At 41.1% G+C, this 24,224-nt stretch overlaps 1 protein-coding gene across 2 annotated transcripts in view; it reads right to left on the reverse strand.

The window, feature by feature from the left end:
- The window catches only part of LOC139381363 (heat shock 70 kDa protein 12A-like), a 44,668-nt gene extending 21,455 nt beyond the window's left edge, over positions 1 to 23,213 (reverse strand). The window contains exons 1-3 of one of the 2 annotated variants that reach the window (XM_071124834.1): positions 22,739 to 23,213; positions 3,620 to 3,696; positions 3,253 to 3,383 (exon numbers count right to left, since the gene is read on the reverse strand). In XM_071124834.1, the coding sequence (XP_070980935.1) occupies positions 3,253 to 3,383; positions 3,620 to 3,696; positions 22,739 to 22,829 (299 nt within the window). In that variant the 5' untranslated portion in view covers positions 22,830 to 23,213. The remainder of the gene's footprint in view (positions 1 to 3,252; positions 3,384 to 3,619; positions 3,697 to 22,738) is intronic. The other variant, XM_071124835.1, reaches the window with a different exon arrangement.
- Positions 23,214 to 24,224: the final 1,011 nt, after the last annotated feature.

A 24,224-nucleotide genomic window follows, 5' to 3' on the forward strand; every position in this document is an offset into this window, starting at 1 on the left:
ACTGAATAATGCATTAAGGAGTGAGAGTCTTTAAATTATGCATTTATTTTCACTGTGCGTACAGTATGTAAAACTGGGATTTAGAGCAGTGGGAAGCCAGAGGTCAGACCTCTTGAAAAACACAATTTAAAAGCCTTACATGCTGACCAGACCGGACACGTCGCGTGCGCGAGCGTCGCAAAATAAATGTAGAAATCCATGTTATTCAATTATTGCACCCATACTGCTCGCCTGCGCCAACGAGCATCTGCGTTGCCAAGGGCTAAAATAGAACTCATTCCTATTTCTGACGCAGATCGCGCTGAAAGTCCTGCATCTCCCATCTCATCATTGGTTTATAGAAGCAGGTACCCACGTGCCATCTCCTCCTTGGTTATACCCACGTGGGAGACTGAAAGACTAACTGTTTTGCCGGTAGTCGTGGTAATACAATGAAAGTTTAGATGCGATCCCCATATAAATTAAACAATGAAAAAGCCTGGAAGGAGGAGAGATGACTAGAAATGATTCGGTTGGCCGTTTAATGTGTGGATTAATTGTTGGAGTAGAGGACCTTGTGCATTTCAGGTAAAATAACAACTCAATATTTATATCCCAGGACAAATTAGCTAGCAACAGCAAGCTAGCTAAATCGGACAAATTAACCTTAGCTAGCAAGTGCAAGCTAACTAGCTAAATTGCCATACATGTTTAATGATTTTCGACCTGTCCCCAAATTAATGTCATTGGTTCAGAGTTTGTTTTGATATTTTAACCTGCGTGTCGTGATCGCGTTTGGTGTGGGGGGGCAAAATACATATATGCACGATAGCACACGATGGTTTGGGTTCCGTGTTAGTGCACGTACAGTACATATTACTAAATGTGTTTCATCACCCTAGGGATATTACATTAACGATACTCCATTTTTATCTAGAACAAAGACATTAAAAGAGTTGGAAGTATATTCAGCACAGAATTTCTACATCTCTGTGTAGGGGCTTGTGATACTGTTCTACCTAGTAGTCTAACCAACAAAAGTTTCTAAACTGCTACAGAATTGATTTTCTGGTGCTAGAAAGTGTTACCTGTTGTCTGTTCATATTTTGCAAGTGGGAAAGTGCTGATTTTGATCGAGAATCATGCATAAAACTGTAACAAGCTGTATATAGCACTTAAGTTGTTGTTCAGGGAATCTTTACTTTACTATTTCTATTATCCACAACTTTTACTTCACGACATTCCTAAAGAAAATAGTGTACTTTTTACTCCATACATTTTCCCAGACACCCAAAAGTACTCGTTATATTTTGAATGCCAATTCACACATGTATCAAGAGAACACCCCATGTCATCCTACAGCCTCTGATCTGGCGGAATCACTAATCAAACATGCTTCATTTGAAAATTACTTCTGAGTGTTGGAGTGTGCCACTGGCTATCCGTAAATTAAAATAACAAGAAATTGGTGCCGTCTGGTTTGCTTAATATAAGGAATTAGAAATGATATATATATTGTTAAATGTTTTAATTTTTAAGTATATTTTAGCAATTAAATTTACTTTGATACTTAAGTATATTCAAAACCAAATACTTGTAGACTTTTATTCAAGTAGTATTTTACTGGGTGACTTTCACTTTTACTTGAGCCTATTTTCTATCAAGGTATCTTTACTTTTACTCAAGTATGACAATTGGGTAGTTTTCCACCACTGAATTGGATTCCTGCTCCATTGTGAGGGCCAGCGACAGTGAGGACAGGGGATGAATACTAATGTCTATGTCATAGAGACGCAAATAGCTGATGCTCACTATCAATACACCAATGCATTCCTCCTCTATTCAAAGAGGAGTTCTACCCTGAAATCTCTATCATGTGAAAATGTAAATGTTACAGCACCCCAAAATAGTTCATTTGAGGTATGGGCAAACTTTACAGATCCAGTCTGAGGGCTTATCCAGTGAAGCCATTGTTTATGTAAGGTTTTGGAGAAGATGGTTCCATCCAAACTAAATAATCTTAGAGCTCTGGGTGTTTTCACTGCAAGGTCTAGTAGTACTAGTAAAAAAATATTGCTCAACTGTTATCTGATGTTTGGAGTTAATGACAGGAGAGGATTCTGCAATAGATGCTTCTCTCAGTCTGGGTCTCTGTGTGTCTTTGTGTTTCATCACCCTAGGGATATTACATTAACGATACTCCATTTTTATCTAGAACAAAGACATAGAAAGAGTTGGAAGTTTATTAAGCACAGAATTTCTACATCTCTGTGTAGGGGCTTGTGATGCTGTTCTACCTAGTAGTCTAACCAACAAACGTTTTTAAACTGCTACATAATTGATTTTCTGGTGCTAGAAAGTGTTACCTGTTGTCTGTTAATATTTTGCAAGTGGGAAAGTGCTGATTTTGATCGAGAGTCATGCATAAAACTTTAACAAGCTGTATATAGAGTTCCCAGACATGCTTTCTCTATGGAAAACTCATTAGAACTATTGGTGATTGCCAGTTAAATCAACAAGTTTAACTATGAATTAAAAAATTATTAAAATCAACAAAAACCTGCAACCACAATGGCCTTTTACAGATAAGATTGGCCAACCCTGCTCTGAGATATGCCATGTACTCAAAGTTCAAATAGGGCCCATTAAAACTAGCGCATGAAACCATATAAACACCTGTCGGTTTTGTGAGGGACTGCAATGCAGTGTATGGAGGTTGGCCCTGGTGTCTGGCACACACAGGGGAGAGAGTTGGCCTGTGTGTTTTATGGATCAGAGGATCTCAGGACTGTAGTCCAGCTTGTTCCTCAGCTCAGTGAACCAGCTCCTCCTCCCAGCTCTAACAGGACCACTACACTGACTGGGACCATGACGACCGCCAATGAGGCATATAAGTGGTGAGAGAGGGAGCAAACACTGTTTCATTTGACTTCTAAAGACAGTCATTGGGAATCCAGTTAGAAGCCTCTACGTCCTATACATCTCCATTTGATGACAATGAATTTGAGGAGCAATACTTTGATCAACACGTTTAACCTGGCTATCAGCAACCCTTCTGGTATGATTACGCCTAGACAAGTGCTAAGACCAGAAAGTAGAACTATGCATTCTTATCATTATTAGCTATCTCTCTTGCATCACCTGCCAGATAATATTTAATAAGACTGCTACGGAAAAGAACAGCCTGACCTGAGTGAACCTCCCTATGACTCCTTCAATCTCACTCTCTCCTCCTGCTACCAGGGACTGCATTGCAGCGTTGGCTTGGCTCACCTCATGGTGTGAATGCATTCTGGCTCCTTAGTGAAGGCGTAAGCATAGCCGCTGGAAGTGGTGCCAAAGTCGATAGCAACCACCACGATGAACGAAGGTCCCGTGTGGGCATTCGAGTCCGTGTCATTTTGCTGAGGTGGAGAGGACAGAAAATCAGAGTCAACAAATGGAGAATGTTTAAGGAGATGTGTGATTTATTCTGGATGGAAAAGCAGATGAGTTAAAAAGACTGTGTGGTGAATCTCATACCAATCTAGCCTGCCAATCTCCCTACCAATCTCTCATACCAAAGTAATGGAGTTGTTTGACTTCATTCGGCTCTTATGGATCTATCTCCACGCAGAATATTCCATGGAATGTTTCTTACCTGAATGTGGGAGGGTGACAGTGGGGTGATGCCAGGGTCACCCATGCTCTTTGCTGGAGAGGGAGTTGCCATTGCATCTGAGGAGACAGAGAGAAGTAGATACAACGAGTGGTAAAACAATAACAAACAACAGATACTGTGCCTTGCAAAAGTATTCATCCCACTTGGCGTTTTTCCTATTTTGTTGCATTACAAACTGTATTTTTTATTTTTTTATTATTTAAAATTTTACCCCCTTTTTCGTGGTATCCAATTGTTAGTAATTACTATCTTGTCTCATCGCTACAACTCCCGTACGGGCTTGGGAGAGACAAAGGTCGAAAGCCATGCGTCCTCCGAAACACAACCCAACCAAGCCGTACTGCTTCTTAACACAGCGCGCATCCAACCCGGAAGCCAGCCACACCAATGTCGGAGGAAACACTGTACACCTGGCGACCTTGGTTAGCGTGCACTGTGCCCGGCCCGCCACAGGAGTCGCTAGTGCGCGATGAGACAAGGATATCCCTACCGGCCAAACCCTCCCCAACCCGGATGACGCTACGCCAGTTGTGCGTTGCCCCACGGACCTCCCGGTCGCGGCCGGCTGCGACAGAGCCTGGGCGCGGACCCAGGCCCTAGACCACTGTGCCACCCGGGAGGCGTACAACCTGTAATTTAAATGGATTTTTATTTGTATTTCATGTAGTGGACATACACAAAATAGTCCAAATTGGTGAAGTGAAATGAAAAAAATAAAAAATGTAAACGAAAAAGTGGTACGTGCATATGTATTCACCCCCTTTACTATGAACCCCTTAACTAAGATCTGGTGCAACCAATTACCTTCAGAAGTCACATAATTAGTTAAATAAAGTCCACCTGTGTGCAATCTAAGTGTCACCTGAACTGTCACATGATATTAGTATATATACACCGGTTCTGAAAGGCCCCAGAATCTGCAAAAAGGCGTGTGGGAGACTCCCCAAAAATATGGAAGAAAGTACTCTGGTCAGATGAGACTAAAATTTAGCTTTTTGGCCATCAAGGAAAACGCTATGTCTGGCGCAAACCCAGCACCATCCCCACAGTGAAGCATGGGGGTGGCAGCATCATGCTGTTGGGATCTTTTTCATCGGCAGGGACTGGGAAACTGGTCAGAATTGAAGGAATGATGGATAGTGCTAAATACAGGGATATTCTTGAGGGAAACCTGTTTCAGTCTTCCATACATTTGAGACTGGGGCGGAGGTTCACCTTCCAGCAGGACAATGACCCTAAGCATACTGCAAAAGCAACACCATGTGGTTTAATAAGGGGAAACATTTAAATGTATTGGAATGGCCCAGTCAAAGCCCAGACCTCAATCCAATTGAGACTCTGTGGTATGACTTAAAGATTGCTGTACATCAGTGGAACCCATCCAACTTGAAGGAGCTGGAGCAGTTTTGCCTTGAAGAATGGGCAAAGATCCCAGTGGTTAGATGTGCCAAGCTAATAGAGACAGCTGTAATTGCTGCAAAAGGTGACTCTACAAAGTATTGACTTTTTTGGGGGGGGTGGGGGGGGGGGGGTGAAGTTCTCCGTTTTTTTGTCTTATTTCTTGTTTGTTTCACAATAAAAAATATTTTGTATCTTCAAAGTGGTATGCATGTTGTGGATATCAAATGATACAACCCCCCAAAAATCTATTTTAATTCCAGGTTGCAAGGCAACAAAATAAATAAAAATGCCAAGGGGGGTGAATACTTTTGCAAGCCACTGTAGCTCAATCAAAATAATGAGAATTAGTACATACTGTATGTCTATTAGTATGTCGTCACTCACTATTTCTCAACCATTCATACAAATTGTGCAGCTGTGATCTTAGTTTTGATTATTCAGTCATCCTCTGATAATACACTACAAATAATATTGCCAATCTAATTTTATTCGAAACTCCTAACTATATAACAAGTCTTCATTTAAGAGAAAACGGCTGATGCACCTGCCTTTTAAACAAAACGCCATTTGAAATGAATTAAAGATTGTATTTGTCCATTTGCCAGCACTTTCATTAGATTCACTTAATACTGCAGCACTTATGAAAAGGCCCTTTGACAATGCACAATAACAGTGCTTCCTCTACAGTTTTAAGTGTCTGGGGATGGCCTCTCAATGGGACAACATGTTATCTGTCCTTTTTCCACATGGCACATCTTTTTCTCGCCCTTACAGAGTGTCTGAGTGGTCCGAATCCCCACAATGCACTTCGCTTGGTAATTACTGTATGGAATTATGGACCACCTGTGGATAGACTCCACTTTCTCCACCCCCTTCCCCATGCCCCCATCCTAAAATCATAACCTTGAGTCTTATTTTAAAGTGCAATCTGCATTTCCTACATCCATCCTTTTTATTTAAATGAATGATACACATTGATTCTTGGAGAACATCATTTATAAAGGCCGCATGAGCTTAGCTCTTACTGTTGTGCTGCAACCTGGATGTAGACGTGACATAGTAAATGTAAATCTGTCTCCCTCCATTTAGTATGATATGTTACATTTATTAATTTGTGGATGTCCTTCATGTATGATATGTTATGAAATGTTACAAATTTGCAATACATATGATACAGTATGTTATGAATTATGATTTGTTGTGGCTAATGTTAGCTAGGTGGCTAGGTGGCGAACGCTAGCTAGGCTAGGGGTTAGGTTAGGTTAGAGTTAAGGTTATGAGTTATGGATAGGGATAAGGTTAGGGGAAGGATTAGCTAAAATGCTAAGCAGTTGCAATAGCTAAAAAGTAGTAAGCAGTTGCAAAGTTGCTAATTAGCTAAAGCTGTCCATGATGTGATTTGAACACACAACCTTTGGGCTTAAGTAACCATACCAAACGTAACAGGGCCATGCACAGACCTTTCAGGGGGCAGCCCCCCCCCCCCCCCCCCCCCCCCCCACCATTCATATCTCAAAATTCATACAGTAACATACCAAATACCTCTGTAGCAAAAATGATTTATTTTTTGAGCATATGCCTATTTATATCTGGACCAACACACTCACTCATCATCACAAATTATAAGCATGCTCTAGTTACAGTGCATCGGGAAAAGAGGCTGGGCTATCAGCTGATCATTGATATTGATGATTGCTGTAAATCTTCTTATTAGCTAGCTTGATTTATTTTACTGATTGTGATTTACCTCTCTATGTCTTTCTGCCTCTCTCTGCTGCACATATCAGCCAACCAGACCGAATATTGATGACAATGTAGGCTAAATCAATTGTTATCAAGTGTCAATCAAATGTCATGCTGCTGTGGCAGTACTGTTGACATTTAAACTAGCTAGCTAGCTACACACACTCTATCTCTCAAGCCATGCATGTTTGGATACCGGGTGTGTGCAATTTCTGTACAGACTACTGTGAAAAAGGCGCAACCGTATCCACAAGCTCCGTACAAGGCAGATCAACAGGCGCAACAAACGGACGGGGTGGGGGGTGGCAAACTTGACGACGACTTGTGGGCAGTGGGTTCCGAACAGCAATGACAAAAATGTATACAAAAAATAATAATTTGGGGGGAAATTATACCACCACCTAAAAGGGCACTTTGGAGAGGGGAAGGGAGCCCTATCTGTGCACGTGCCTGAAACGTAACATGTCATATCAATTTGAGTGTCACAGATTTACATTTACTATGTTACGTCTAGTTTTTGAGGCCAGGCTGCGTACCCCCTCAGAACCCAAAATATAAGCCTGTTTAACGTTCTTTGTAGAAAAATTAAATAAGAATTGTAAACAAACACTGGTTAACAAACACCTCAAAACATGGTTAAAACTTCATTTTGATATCATGGATGGTCAGTCCTTGTATCCATAGCTCTGTCTATGAATTTGAGAGTGGATACATTTCTCCAGTCGCGTCCCTCAGCTGTTACCAAAAACACTGGTGGGGAGCCGTTGGTTATTGTTTGAAATGCAGATTTCCCCTTTAAAAGAGAGCAAGAAAAATCAAATCAAGGAGTCTGAGTTTGTGTGTGTGTGTGTGTGTGTGTTTGTGTCGTTTGTTTACCTGGCAGAATAAAAGTCTTCATGAGAAATTGTATAAAAATGTGTATTGAGTTCCATACAAGTGGTTGAAAATATCAATGCAGACCTTTTTTCAGACAATTGAGTGCAAGTGGATTTGGGCATCTGGTTGAGAATGTTATATGTATTTCTTTTCAATTTGATTGAATAATCCATTAAATCATTTACACAAGTCTACCAGAAACTAGAAAGTGGTGTCGAAGTCGATCAATCACTGACAATCACATTGTGGAGATGGCAATATAAACGTAAGTAAATTTACATAACTGGCAACAGCAAATACATTATTCATTTAATAGTGTGGTGCCTTCACACTTACATAACTGTAATGTTATATAACAATATCATGATTTTCTTCAACATCCCCCACTATTGTTAATGTCGGGCTCTGAAAAAGTGCTTATAATTCATCCGAAATAAGCAAACAATGCTCTTGCTCAACCTATCAACTGCCAACAAAGTTTCCTCAGAATGAGTGCTAAAGAATCAATGTTTCAATGAAGGTAGCTCACTTCAGAGAGATTGGATTGAATAGTGAAGTGGAGAAGCCCTAGGATAGCCTACAATCCTGAATTCTAATAGTCAAAATACAATCAAGTCCCAACAGCACGACATCATTTTCTTCTAATCATCAGAGTGAAAAAAATAAACATTGAGCCACCACAAAAAGAGCTGCTAGATGAAGCCATAGATAGAGTATCCTGTTTCCCCTCCCTTTCTACATCCTAGCAGAGTGGTCCTGCTGCCTGGAATGTTCTACACACATTCTGACAGGAAGCAGAGCCATTCCTCCTCCATAAGCGACTGACAGGTCTCCAGCCAGATATGTGTGCTGCCTCTATAAAGTTGAAAACTTTTTCAGGGAGGCTCTCGATTTTTGTGCCTGGACCTTTTTTCTCCTCTCGGCAGGAGGAGCTTTTTCTTCCTGTTCTCGTCACATTCCTCTGTTTCCCCAGACAACTCTTTGCATTTTTCAGGCCCTCAGTACAGATCTCAGAATGGGTTTATACAGGAGAACTAGGCCCCAATCTGTAACTGCACAGTAGAGGTTTTTCCGATACCACAAATGAGCAGCAAGAACAGGAATGTAAAACTGGTGTCAAAGTTAATTACAAGTTTAAAGAAATAAAAAAAGGGGTCAGTAGCAAGCTATTACTGCATTTTCCTTTGTGCATATTTGGTATTGTATAGGCAAAGGCAGAGTTAGGATATGTCAGATACATCGACCACACTAGAGCTTTTCTAACCGACCTGAGCCCTGATGGGCCCCGACATTATACATCGGGTTTGGGCCGGGTAGGGCCTGTTTTTTAATCTGTAACTAGGGTACGGGCAGGGCTCGGGTATCATACAATTGATCAGTAAAAAATGTAAGCTGAGCCATTTGCTTGTGCTCTGCAGCACAGTACAGTCATATCTGACTAAGATCATAACATGGTGTCAGAAGTGCTTCAACCTCATCAAATATAAGACAGGAGAGATTATTTCACCGAAAATAATAATGCTCCTTGTGAGTGATGAAAAAGTAGCAAACAGCTAACTGCTTTCTCATGTCTCTTCATTGAGCAGAGCAGTGGAGCCATTGCTATGGATACTCTCAGACCCTGAGCCGCCATGAGCAGTGTGCATGCAGAGCGAGCAGTGCTTAGTGACACACAGAAAGGAGCAGCTAATGGATTTACTAACGGAGGAAGTCATTTCTGATTTCAGGTTTCGGGCAAGGCCTGAATGTCGCTGGCATGGGTAGGACTCAGGCTTAAAATTCATGCCTGTGCCTCTATACCTCACTAACAAGTTGTCATACACTACTCATTTGAATCCTTAAGACACAAATGGTTGGGATAGCTTCAAATAGACCGTGAAAAACTGGTTATTTCTACCTCTAGAAGCCTGGGTACATTGACAAGCTCTTCGTCTGTCGAATGACATTGATGATTCTTCTCGTGTGATCATCATAGCCCACTCTCAGTGAGTGCCTGTGTGATGAAGAAAAAAGAAGCCAATCCAATCCAAGCTTTTAACCTCTGGCCATGTGCCACTCCCCTGGGAAATGATGTCAGAGCTTCCTCTTGTCATCTCTGCCCAGATAGCTAGGCTCACACCACCTCTTCAATTCAGCTTCAAGTGTAAGGGGAAGAAAAGAAATGGCCGCACGTGAAATGACCTTCACGTAGTCTCTGATTTTCTCATATTTTCATACTATAAGATTGAAGGACCAGTGAATTTCATTGCTGCCCGTACGGGAAGATGAGAGCGAGAAAAAGGCAAAAGATGCATAAACACGACGAGCAAACACATTCCTTGTATTGCTGTTGTTGTTCAGAGATGCATACAATTACCAAAAAAGAGGCTAGTCTTTCATTATGGCTAGCACTAACATTTAATTAAAAAAAGAACAGGGTAAGGACTTCTCCATCTTGGATCATCTGCTAATTTATCAAGAAGCGAGTTCACGATCGGTGCATTATCAACGACAGTGTTGAAACCCATCCTTTACTCCCAAAATGTATGACCTATATGCAAGCATATACTGTACTTTACCTTCATTAAAGACAGAAGCAGAGGACTCAATATCGCATAGCGCAAGGCCTGATTAACTTCAACATGCTCCTTCTCATGTCTTGCTTAGGTTAGAATTAACCTGTGTGTCTTGTCCAATAGACCTAATCTACAGATCGTTGTATTTGGAATCTGCCAAACTGGCCAAGCATGTTAATTAAGCTAGAAGAAATAGGTCCTTGGAGCAATAAACCACATTTATAAAACATTCTTTACGTTTAGCGCAAAAATAAACATAACATTTTTGTTAAATAACTAGCATCTGGCGAGCGAGTGCATGTTAAATGCCGTACCACAGTCCACAGCCCATTCAAAGGATCATTTAAAAATCATAGACAAGTGAGATTCTTGTCTCTTTGCAAGTCTGATTAGATCTAGTTGAAATCCGTTCCAGAGTAGTTCACAAGGTACTGTAGGCCTCATAGGCACACAGACGGATAACTTCAGCCTTAAATAACAACCATGATATTCTACAAGGACAAGTGCATGTGTATTGTGCATGTAATCAATTCAAGACATTCTGTACTTGTATGTATTATATAGTACAACTGACATGTATAGATACTGTAAACATAAGAAAATGTGAAGATCAACCGTTTCTCCAGAGAGTGGACACTGATTGGGACAGCAGACGCAATTTGTGGCATAATCAACAACGCCTACAAAGGCAAAGAGATGCCCCATTACATTCACTGCCACAAACATTCAGTGCCACAAAAAAAAAGCCCTATCAAAAGGCTACATTCATGTGGATGAAGGGAAACTTAGATTGGGCGGCTCTCCTTTTGAGAGAATGTCCTACTTCTTCCCTCATCTGAGGTCCCATTCATGCCATGCGGCAGCACAGCAAGCAGTCAGAGGGAAGCTGAGAGAGAGAGAGAGAGAGAGAGAGAGAGAGAGAGAGGGGCCGCCATCATTCTCCCTCCCTCTTTATCAACTGCATCCAGCTGGCCAAGTGCCCAGACACACAGTGCAGAGAAGCAGCAGCCTGACAACAGCTGTGGCTAAGAGAGTTTCTAGCACCCTTCATAGTCCGCACACACACATGCATGCATATACACACACTCATAGCTAACTGTTTCCAGACCTGCTTTTCAGGTGTCCTGCTACGACTACTATAGGCCTGTTTAAAATAAATGTGGTAAAACTGAGATACTCCTCCACAGATGAGTGGAATGTATTGTGTAATAGTTACAGATAATGACTATTGTAGGGAGAACGGTGGACGGTCATTTGGCATGATGCTTCAGAGAATATGTCAACATTACTCAGAATATTTAGTGAAACATGCAACTTGTTAGAAAAAATATATAAAATCACATCATAATCTACACACTAATAAGTATATTTCCATATACAAATGCAATCCCTGTGTGATAAATCCTGCATATTATGAAAAGTTAAAGATTCTCCCTCCATGTCCTTCTACTGTAGCAGGATGCACTGAGAAAGGTACTGATATAAAACAGCCTTGGACTCAGAAATCAATCTTTAGATCTGCGTCTACTGCAGCTCAAGGTCAAACGGTATCCCAGCAGTGGAGAATCTGCAGATAAGACAGAAATAAACCTCCGCTCCACTGAGTGAAGCGTAAACTGATTACCATAGAACACAACTAGGTTTATCTTGATCAGCATATCCTCACCTGCTATGGTGCTGTAGATACTGTACGCATAGCTCTACCTTTCCCCTACATTATCTGCAGAAAAAATGGTGTAGGCCTATATATGTCAAGTAATATAAACTCTATGGCATGAGAGGAGTGAAAAACTAGCTAATATAACTGGTGAGAAATTGAGGGACTTCCAACCATTGTATTGTATTGCATATTTCCAATGGTCAAGGTGCAACGCAGAAACCACATGGTTTCTCTGAGAAAGTACCCATGAATGCCCTCTCAGGGTATCCTCCAAACAGAGCGGAGGAGACGGGGAGGTAGGGACATCTGCTTAACTGTTGCATAGTAAAATAAACATGTCCAGCTAGCGGCTCCCCGCCGGACCTTTTAGAGAAAGAAGTCCTTGTTCTAGATCGGTCTGGAGGTAAATCAGTGTGACACTTTGACAGCAGCACATCAGTTGCCTGAGGAGCCTCAAAGTACACAGCTCAGTGCCTACGCATCTTGTGCTTTTGACTGGCCCACTGAGCAGGGGAGCTTCTGGGAAATGGTGGGAACAGTGGCGCAACAATAAACATACACAGATTTGTCAGTTTGTCAAGGCTCGCTCAATGTCAATGTACATTTTCTGACCTGGCCTCCACAATCACCTGACCCAATCCAATTGAGATGGTTTGGGATGAGTTGGACAGCAGAGTGAAGGAAAAGCAGACAACAAGTGCTCAGCATATGTAGGAACTCCTTCAAGACTGTTGGAAAAGCATTCCAGGTAACGCTGGTTGAGAGAATGTCAAGACCGTGCAAAGCAGTCATCAAGGCAAATGGTGGCTACTTTGAAGAATCTCAAATATAAAATATATTTTGATTTGTTTAACACTTTTTGGGCTACTACATGATTCCATATGTGTTATTTCATAGTTTTGATGTCTTCAATATTATTCTACAACGTATAAAATAGTAAAAATTATTAAAACCCTGGAATGAGTAGGCGTGTCCAAACATTGGAGTGGTACTCTATGTAGGTAGGTAGTCTAAGTTAGACAAACAGCTATCTAAATCTTGTAGTAACCATGGCCAGATAATGTGCCGATGGGGCCCTCGTCCCTCAGAGGGCCCGCAATGATTTGTTGAGTCACTCAGGTATCATACGAATGCACATAAGACATGGCAAAATGTGTAGTAGAATTGTAGGAAATTAGCTTTAAAACTGCAAAAAGAGGGGGCCTCCTGAGTGGTGCAGTGGTCTAAGGCACTGCATCTAGTCACTACAGACCTGGGTTCAATCCTTGGCTGTGTCACAACCGGCCGTAACCGGGAGTCCCATATGGTGGTGCACAATTGGCCCAGTGTCGTCCGGGTTAGGGGAGGGTTTGGCTGTGGGCGGGCTTTACTTGGCTCATTGCGCTCAAGCGTGGGCCGGGTGCCCACAGGCTTACTTTGGTCGTCAGTTGAACAGTGTTTCCTCCGACACATTGGTGCAGCTGGCTTCCGGGTTAAGCGGGCGGGTTTTAAGAATAGCAGTTTGGCGGTACATGTTTCGGAGGACCGTCACCTCTCCCGAGTCCGTTGGGGAGTTGCAGTGATGAGACAAGACAGTAATTGTCACGTTCCTTTGTTTTGTCTTTGTTTTAGTATGGTCAGGGCGTGAGTTGGGCTGGGCAGTCTATGTTTGTTTTTCTATGTTGTATTTTGCGTTTGGCCTGGTATGGTTCTCAATCAGAGGCAGGTGTCGTTAGTTGTCTCTGATTGAGAATCATACTTAGGTAGCCTTTTCCCACCAGTGTTTGGTGGGTGATTGGTTTCTGTGTCTGTGTGTTCCACACGGAAACTGTTTCGGTTTTCGTTTCTGTCTTTCTATTTGTTATTTTGTATTTTCGTGTTCAGTGATTTTGTTCATTAAAACATGACGAACACATACCACGCTTCATATTGTTCCGATCTCATACTCCTCGTCAGAGGAGGACGGATTTTGTTACAGCAATTGGATATCACGAAATTGGGGGGGGGGGGGGGGAAACAACAATAATAACAACAAAAACATTATCTTCACCCCATGGCAAAATGTGTAGAATTGCAGACAATGTGTTTTAAAACTGCTAAATGTTCTCTCCGCCAACAAGAGGGGTGTCAACAGTTTGGGGTTGCATGGGTTGTGAGGTGGGGGGTGTTACTATGCTGACTAATTATAATATATATCCGGACCCTTGCCACCTAGGAAATTGGTGTGAGCGGACATTATCAAATAGCATTTGAGTACCCCTGCCCTATAGCCTCCCTTGGTTCTCTTTTTAGTCCATTATTCCAATTTCCAATTCATGTAGCACTTCAAAATTACATGTAAGCCAAGCTTCAACAGCACACATTGGATAGATAACCTAGATCAAACATGAGAATAATGTAAAAGTCCTTAGTCTGTGGCCTTACTACTAAAACAAGAATATGGAACAATGGTAAGAGGAATTTGAAAGAAAGGAGTGAGCCTGGTTTCCTACAAGGGCACAGCGTTTAGGTCATACTGAGGAAATTGATAAAACCTCTCCAAAGAACAATGGCCTTACTTCCTTCCTCTCTCTATGTTGGAAACCCGGATAACAACAAAGCCACCACGAAATAATAAGACAATGTCTGATAATAAGACAATTACATTTGATACACAACAGATAAAAATAGCTGCCCATTGTTTACGTATTGCAGACACGTTAACACTGCACGTTCAAAAGCATATCGTCTAACAGCAACATCTGCTCGGCAATGACCCTTGTTGTCAGTGCTTTCGTGTTATCATCCATTTCAGTGTTAAACTAAACACATGGGTTACACATAGCGATGGTGCTTTGGGTTTAGTTATCTGACAATCTGCCAAGTTGTTTATTGGGTCTTTCCACGAAAAGAGTGCCTTTTGCATCCCTTTGATATATAAGTATTAACAAATGAAGAACCCTTTAATATAGACCACATCAACAATTCAATACATCTGATTTTTTAAAATGTGAAAACAAACTTCCTAGGTGCCACAATTCTGCATTTTGACATGTCCCTCTGTAAACCCTTCTAGGAAGATTTTAACCCATTTAACCCCAACCTTTCTCCAAGTTTTCACCATCACTGTAAAGACCTAGTTATTTTGTTGCTTTGACAAAGTCATTTCTGAAGATAATTATTTATTTAATGTGATTAGTGAATCATTTACAGTTGAAGTCCTTTACTACTTCCGGCGCCGACAGAGATGTCCGCCTCGCTTCACGTTCCTAGGAAACGATGCAGTATTTTGTTTTTTTACGTGTTATTTCTTACATTGGTACCCCATGTAATCTTATGCTACCGCCCCAATAGGTCCACAGACGACACAATTGCAACCACACTGCCCTAACCCATAAGGTAGTTGTTGTGGAATTGTTAGGTTAGATTACGCGTTGGTTATTACTGCATTGTCGGAACTAGAAGCACAAGCATTTCGTTACACTCGCATTAACATCTGCTAACCATGTGTATGTGACAAATAACATTTGATTTGACCTTAGCCAAATACATTTAAACTCAGTTTTCACAATTCCTGACATTTAATCCTAGTAAAAATTCCCTGTCTTAGGTCAGTTAGGATCACCACTTTATTTTAAGAATGTGAAATGTCAGAATAATAGTAGAGAGAATGATTTATTTCAGCATTTCTTTCATCACATTCCCAGTGGGTCAGAAGGTTACATAAACTCAATTAGAATTTGGTAGCATTGCCTTTAAATTGTTTAACTTGGGTCAAACGTTTCGGGTAGCCTTCCACAAGCTTCCCACAATAAGTTGGGTGAATTTTGGCCCATTCCTCCTGACAGAGCTGGTGTAACTGAGTCAGGTTTGTAGACCTCCTTGCTCGCACAAGCTTTTTCATTTCTGCCCACACATTTTCTATGAGATTAAGGTCAGGGCTTTGTGATGGCCACTCCAATACCTTGACTTTGTTGTACTTAAGCCATTTTGCCACAACTTTGGAAGTATGCTTGGGGTCATTGTCCATTTGGAAGACCCATTTGCGACCAAGCTTTAACTTCCTGACTGATGTCTTGAGATGTTGCCTCAATATATCCACATAATTATCCCTCCTCATGATGCCATCTATTTTGTGAAGTGCACCAGTCCCTCCTGCAGCAAAGCACCCCCACAACAGGATACTGCCGCCCCCGTGCTTCACGGTTGGGATGGTGTTCTTCGGCTTGCAAGCCTCCCCCTTTTTCCTCCAAACATAACGATGGTCATTATGGCCAAACAGTTATATTTTTGTTTCAGCAGACCAGAGGACATTTCTCCAAAAAGAACGATCTTTGTCCCCATGTGCAGTTGAGAACCGTAGTCTGGTTTTTTATGGCGGTTTTGGAGCAGTGGCTGCTTCCTTGCTGAGCGGACTTTCAGGTTATGTCGATATAGGACTCGTTTTGCTGTGGATATAGATACTTTGATACCAGTTTCCTCCAGCATCTTCACAAGGTCCTTTGCTGTTGTTCTGGGATTGATTTGCACTTTTCGCACCAAAGTACGTTCATCTCTAGGAGACAGAACGACAGAACAGCTGCGTGGTTCCATGGTGTTTATACTTGTGTACGATTGTTTGTACAGATGAACGTGGTACCTTCAGGCGTTTGGAAATTTCTCCCAAGGATGAACCAGACTTGTGGAGGCCTACAATTTTTTTCTGAGGTCTTGGCTGATTTCTTTTGATTTTGCCATGATGTCAAGCAAAGAGGCACTGAGTTTGAAGGTAGGCCTTGAAATACATCCACATTACATCTCCAATTGACTCAAATTATGTCAATTAGCCTAACAGAAGCTTCTAAAGCCATGACATAATTTTCTAGAATTTTCCAAGCTGTTTAAAGGCACAGTCAACTAAGTGTATGTAAACTTCTGACCCACTGGAATTGTGATACAGTGAAATAATCTGTCTATAAACAATTGTTGGAAAAATTACTTGTGTCATGCACAAAGTAGATGTCCTAACTCACTTGCCAAAACTATAGTTTGTTAACAATAAATTTGTGTAGTGGTTGAAAAACAAGTTTTAATGACGCCAACCTAAGCGTATGTAAATCTCCGACTTCAACTGTACATCTGTCCCTCATTTTAAGGTCAAACTATTAAGTGAACTGAACTCTTATTTCAAAAGAAACATAGTAAAATCATAGTATTAACGCAGGTGAGCTGGTTCTACTATTTTTGGCCATTTTCTAGTGTTTTGTGGTGAAAAACTGAACGGGTGGAGCATAACAGGTCAACCCATAAATAGACAAGCTAGATTTTTTGGGGGGTGGGGTGTAGCTTGCATTCAATTACCATTCCCTGTTGAACACAACAAGCATCCATTCCCCCTATCACAAGATGATTTATGGCTGACTACGATGAAATCATCAACCCTGTTATTTTATTTAGCACTTAATAGGCACTTTCTATAGTATTTTTTTAATTTAACCTCTTGAAATGGGAAATCATGTTTTTCATGAAGCTGAACACGTGCTCTTTATCACAATGTTAAAATTAGGTGAAATCCAATACATATATTTTTTTACCAACTTATGCTTCTCAAAAAGCACCGAAGTGGTGGAACGACCCTATTAAAGTAATCCCATCAAGTCTAAACTAGTCATCAACCAGCACACAATATATTCAACTTTTGTAAGTTTTTAAGTTGTCCTGAATTGTTGCTGTTTTTTGTGTTTGAACTGAGGTAGTTAAGAGCAACAGAATCATTCAGTAAAGGTTCTTATGTAAATCTGTCAAAGGGAACACAGTTCCCAAACACTTTGAAAGGTGGATGTACAGTAGACATTGCAATGGGATGTAAACATTGCTGTGGTATGAGGAAGAGCTTGTATCTGACAGCATCAGGATGGGAGTGAGAGATGTGAAGAAACAGTAACCCATTCCGTGTTTACATTCTTGGAATTCCACTGAAACACATGCAACCAATTAGGCTACATTGGACATCAAACTGGCTTGTGCTTCAGTAGCCTTTGGTTTCTAACATTGAACTAGTGAGAGTACAAAGAGTACCGTGGTGAGAGTACAGAGAGTACAGCTTTCTGTGGAGTACACTGTGTTTGATGGAGGAGAGAGAGACACATACAGACGGAGATTACAGTATTTTCATGAAGGGCCTCTTGGGTAATCGAAAAAAGATGTCAGACTGCTGATGTCTAACAGCTGTTTAGGTCTTATTTTCACATCTACAATCCAATGGCATGTGAAAAGCACCTCCCTCCCCCTGCACCGCCTACTCCAAAACAGAATGGATGCCTCCTCTGGAGGGTAAACAAAGCCAATATCTTAGTCATGACATAATGCCGAGCATTGGACTTCTTGTCCCTTCCGAGTTTATTTGCCTTCCAATTGTAATTATTTTCAACCTCCATCAAATGTAGCAACCATGTTATTACTGTAGTAATAACAGCATTATTGGTATAAAACCAACTAATGTGAACTGTTACCCACACGGAATACCTATAACAAAAATGTGACCCTGTAATGTGATTGATGTCACCCATTACCACCTAGTCACAACATGAAAGATATATTTGATTGAGAGAACACACCTGTGTTGTGGTGGGCCCTCTGGTGTGTGTCTCGTCTTGGAGTAGCGACTGGATCTGTTTGACCTTAGGGCCTCTGTGGAGCTGAAAGACAACTTCCTGTCTGGCCCTGGCCCATCAGATTCAACCCCCCTCCTACTCTTGTCTCAGGGACTCTAAGTCATTGGGTTGACCTCAAACAAAGACGTTAATGCCTGAGGTCTTAAACCACCTCTGACTGCATCCTAACCCCCTCCCCTTACCCCCTCCCCTGGCCTCAACCCCTTGCCCAGCCACCAACCCCCAAATCCCCCATGCAGTTCACAAATGGATGCCAACAATGGCTTCAAGTGAAAAAAGGCAATTGTATACTAGAGCTCAAAGGTCTCGTACAGAGGCTGTACATGTTTAAAATGATAACAGCTTTATCACTGCTGTAGCATGCAGCTGCACTTGAGTTGTAAAACTACATGTGTTGTGCTGTATGAATGCCTAGCTTACTTCTGCAAGAAGGCAACCATGTGTTGGTTGCTATGGGAACTTAAAATGTTGTGTGTCACTAAATCAAATCAAATGTTATTTGTCACATGCTTCGTAAACAATAGGTGTAGACTAACAGTGAAATGCTTACTTATGGGTCCTTTTCCAACAATGCAGAGTTAAAGATACAAATAAAATTGAACTAGTGACATGAGGTATAAATGCACAGTGAATATCGAATAAAAATAATGAGTAAAAATAACATGGTTATATACAGGGAGTACCAGTACCGAGTCGATGTACAGGGGTACGAGGTCATAGGAAATGATGGCTGAGACATTATGTACAAAAAAAGTTAAGATCAGTATAAAAAAAAACACAAGACAGCTACTATCCATTGCAGCGCCTTCTTTCGTTTACAGAATTTGTGAGTGCAATGACGACAGCACATCACATTTACACTCTTTTGTTAATTGATACTCAAGATTGGTTCCTTGAATGCATGGAATGTGCATCGCTGACCCTAGTCTTTAAATATACTCTCCAACGGTTCTCTCCTCTCAGTGAAATTGATGAGGAGGCATCACACATTGGTTGGCCGGAGCCACATGTGTGGGAGTGTCCGTAAATACTTGGATATTCTGTAGAACAGCTGGACAGAGCACACAGAAAATAGCCCAGTGATGAGGTCCACTTTGTGCAGCTCAGCAGACCAGAGGAAAACTGGGCTTTACGACTGGGCTAAAAGTTGGCGATCACAGTGAAGCTGATTGAATTCCTAGATCATAGTACAAGTCGATCTGGAGAATCCACCCACAGAAAAACACTGGGGCTGACTGAAACGCTTTCAGATGTTGAGAGCATTGATTAGACACGAATGTATGACTGACTGTTTCATGAACTAGTTGGTTATAGATGACTTTTATATTTGTCACCTTTTAGGTTAAAGCCTCGTTGCATCAAGCTGTCACCAATGCTATCTACAAAGGCAACACAAGATGAATCTGTGCATTTTGGAATCTGTGATCACATTAATATCACAATCCAACCAAATAAATGTCTGAGTATGACTCCCCCACCCCTCTCTGAGCTCTCCCTTTCTCTCTCCACCTTAAATGTGTAGAACATGTGTGGCTATCCCTAAGGGAACACAAAGCTCTCTGTTAGTGTGGTCACTGGGTGTTCTCACTTGGCTAAAGCCAGTCCAAAATAGTTTGGGATTTTGCTCTTTAAAATAAATTACTTGAGCAAAAGCGTACAACAGAAAATGTGCTTAGCAAGTTATGATAGTGACATCGGCAATTCGAAGTACTGATAATTTAAAACAGATCATTGCAGTTTTGGTTGTGTCTACAAGCAGTATCAGAGGGTTTAGATGCTATTTGTCATCTTTGGGATTTGTATCAGCACACTAATAGGTACTTGAGTATTTGAGCACAGCTCTCATGATGAGAAATTGTCCTTGTAGCTCAGGTAATCAGCTGAGTGCAATATTAATGTATGTCCATTTGTCACATTCACACATTTTACTGCACACAATTACAGTGCCTAATATTAGCCAAACACTGCATATCAATACTCTGAAAAGGTTCAACATTACTATACGAACATGTGCTGCTCCACTGACTGTAACCACACCCTGAATAGTATGGGGACTCCATTGTCCCGTTCTGCTTGCCTGACGACTCAAACTGAATTCCTCTGCTGCTCTAAATTCGCTACATACCTCAGTCTGAGACTGCCATCGTTGAAGTAATTTGTGGTGACATCAGAATGAGGGGTCTTGTACCAAACAAAGTCATCAGTGATGGGATAATCTCTAACTAATCGTAGTATCAAAGCCAATGAAATGTTTTTAGAAAAATGCCGATTTACCTACGTATGTTCTGGCTCTGGCCAAACCAATCGATTTCTGGGACCAATCAGAATAGTTAGAATGTGTTTGCATTCTAGAAATCGCAGAGGAGATTCTCAGATCCAGAATCATTGCGGAGTACTAACTAATGTCGGTGGGCGTGACGTAGAATTTGGCCGCAGCAAGGAGTTTGGGTAACCAGGCAATCGTTCTGCTGCAAAGCTCAAGTGTACATATTGATCGATTCCACAGTGACTGTGCTGGCAACCTCTATATCAGTGAGGCTGAGGTAGCTGTCCGCACTTCCCATTCCAAAATATGATTGGTTGGTGCTGTGCAGACTGAGCGGCAGTCTCTCTTCAGATAAAGTTTCAAGTTGTATTAGTTGTATGCACGGGAGACACATGGTATACAACATCAAGAAAATCCTTACTTGCAGGTTCCTTTTCGACAATGCAACAACAAAATGAAATAATAAAAGATACGAATACAAACATAAAGTAAACGGCTCATTAGAATATAATACTTTAAAAAAATATCATTAGTATAATACAGATAGGCACAATTAATAGTCAAATATTTACATGTGTTTTGGGGTTAGGGGGGGCAGATCTGGCAATGTCCCCCTGCGTCTGCCTCATCCCTATGTGCAGCTGAGCTCACTGAAGTGCAGTTAGTGCACAACCCCACCCACCATTTCACAATGTCAGGAGTGCCTGGCAGGAGAGATTATGATGGGCAGCACTGCCCAAATAGTGTAGTGCTTGTAAAATGCATAGTCTGTTTAAAACTTTTGAAGCACCCTGTCACAACCCAGTAAATGATTCCCAATCAACTTGCATGTTTGTTGATATGTTGTCTGGATCAACAATGAACACCACAACATAGTACATAGTAAATTCATAACACAGTGAGAAAAAAAACACTCTCTAAACGTTTTAACAGAGCAGGTGAAATGTAACCATACTCTAAAGTCATATATCATCAATGGTACTATTTAGGCCTTTATAGCATTTTGGGAAATCATCAAAAAAGGGAAAGGGTCTGAATACTTTACGAATGCACTGTAGGGCCTACTGTACTGTGCACGATTAATCTACACCCCCATATTACATCATATGTGTCACGTGATTTACTGTCCTGCTGTGGAGCAGATATGACACCTCTGTGAAGCTTGTGGGTGATGGAAATAAAAGTCAATATTCCTATCCCTAAATAACATGTTGGGACATGAAAACCTAGAAGAAAAATAAAATAATAAAATAAGTAAAACAACATGAAAATAAGAGCACTGGTTGAGATTGTAATAATATAATTTGTCCCATAATAGAGGAATCGCTGCTTTTAATCAATTCAGATTATATAGCGATTCCTATTTACAATCCGACGTTTTAACGACATTGCTGCGATACCTAGGATGATAGTAGGGCAAGCATACTTTTGCTGCATTGAGTCAAACCTCCCGTGGGACTGACCATGTGACCATACTCTGCACGGTTATGGAGGACCAAACCCTACTGCGTGAGCATACCTTTTCTGCCCAAGGAAAAGAGGCGTCTAAACGCGACTGGTGGCGATTTTCTGGGGCTGTAGTGGAAATATTCTTCAGAGTAAAATAATGATTCTAATAATGAAATGTGTTTCTGTCCAGGTGGATTATCATATTATCTCCATGTTGCGGCAGAGCTATTTTGAAACTGTATGGCCACGACTGTAGGCTATATGCGTTACAATAATAGCTTCATTATAAACCTTGTATAGCTAAATATATTTAAAAGGAGCGAATGCCTCTATATATCATCGCCATCACATTACCTGGACGACTATAACCCAAATCATACGTGAAAACGGAAAAGGAGTCTCCTGGCAAGATCTCAAAGGCTCTAATGCGCACCGCCACGGATATAATGAGCGCACCTACTGTGTAGCTTTGAGACTGAAATAATAGGTAGAGAGAGGGCCCTTTGAAGGATAGCCTTAAAAATGAAAGCGTTTTACCTGCTATTATCTTGTCTGTTGCCGATTCTTTCTCAGTCATCATGTCCCGCTGTTTTATCTTTCCTTGAGTCTCCCCTAAACAGTTACACATTCAGTTTGTCCTTGTTTACTTGCCAGTCTGAAGCATTAGATTTAAACTGGAAAATAGGATTTGCTATGGATGGCGCGATAAAAAGAGCATTTAAATGATGCACAGCGAGGTTGACCCATTCAACTGAAAGCTTGTAGTCGAGTTTGGCCGATCTACACCTCCAAAGCAAAGAAGTCTGGTAGTACCTCAGGCTGCTACTTTCCGATTGTTAGGTAGCCCTCTGTCCCGCCCCTCCCGTCAGCTCGCACGGCTGTTCTGGCAAGGAACGTCTCCAAATCCAGACCTAAAAGTCTACAGTAAGGGCTTCTAGGATGCAGCACTAGGCTTAAATCATCAGGGTCTTAGCTTTCCTGCACTGGCACATTTTCATTAGTCATCTCCTATGCAAATAAGAACCCCCCCCACCACCACACACACAAAAAAATATGTACACTAGTTTTCAGGTTACCTGTCATGTTTTGCTTTTTGACTATTAGGCCTACATCAATTCACTTGTACTGCAGTATTGCATAACAATTTTAGGCACGGTAAAATGCACTATGCTTCTGGGTTTGTTGTACATTCATGATGACACTTGATGATGAACACTGAGTTCAATACATGATTAGACAGTCATGGCTGGGCTCTTTAGCAATCAGGTATATGTTAAAAAAACAAAACATTGTAGCGTTTTTTTTTGTTGTTGCTTTATGAGCCACATTACTATTCCCGTCAAGTGGGTTAACCCTATTGGTGCAAAGCATAGGGTGTTCACCTTCCATGCCAGTGAGTGAGCCTGCGGGAAGTAGGGGTGCTGAAAATAATACAAATACATGTATTAATACAAATATATCATTTTTTGAAGAATGTTTCACAAAAGTAGTGCACTCGGCCTTTAATAGTCTTGTATTAGAGGACTGATATAGCCCACAGAGAAACCAAACTAAACATACTCAATTTACTAAATATAGTAAACAACATGTATTCAATGTCTTAGCAGATGAAAATAAACCCAATATAACTTTGCTATCACACAATGAAAACATTATGCCAAGTGCCACAATATTGACAGCCTCAAAATCATCAGCATGCTAATGAAGAAAAGAGCAACTACGTAAAGGAAAGGTTCACCCATTTTGAATGTTATATTGTTTTTTTGTGCATCTCCGAGTGATGTTCTATCGATTCCCTGGGTCATTTCATGTTTTCATGTGTATCTGAGTTATTGTCATTCAAGCAGGCAGAAATCCGTCCGGTATGACGTAGCACTGTGATAGAATCACTCTCACTACACTGGAAGTGAATAGGAGTATGACTTTTAGATTGCGAAAACGTCAATCACACGTCAGATTTCAATACTGGCCGATGTAATAACTCGGCAGAATGTCTTCTCTCGAATCAGCCATTGATAATATT

Source organism: Oncorhynchus clarkii, chromosome 23 (genome assembly GCF_045791955.1).
Source record: "Oncorhynchus clarkii lewisi isolate Uvic-CL-2024 chromosome 23, UVic_Ocla_1.0, whole genome shotgun sequence".
Classification (NCBI taxonomy): Eukaryota; Metazoa; Chordata; class Actinopteri; order Salmoniformes; family Salmonidae; genus Oncorhynchus; species Oncorhynchus clarkii.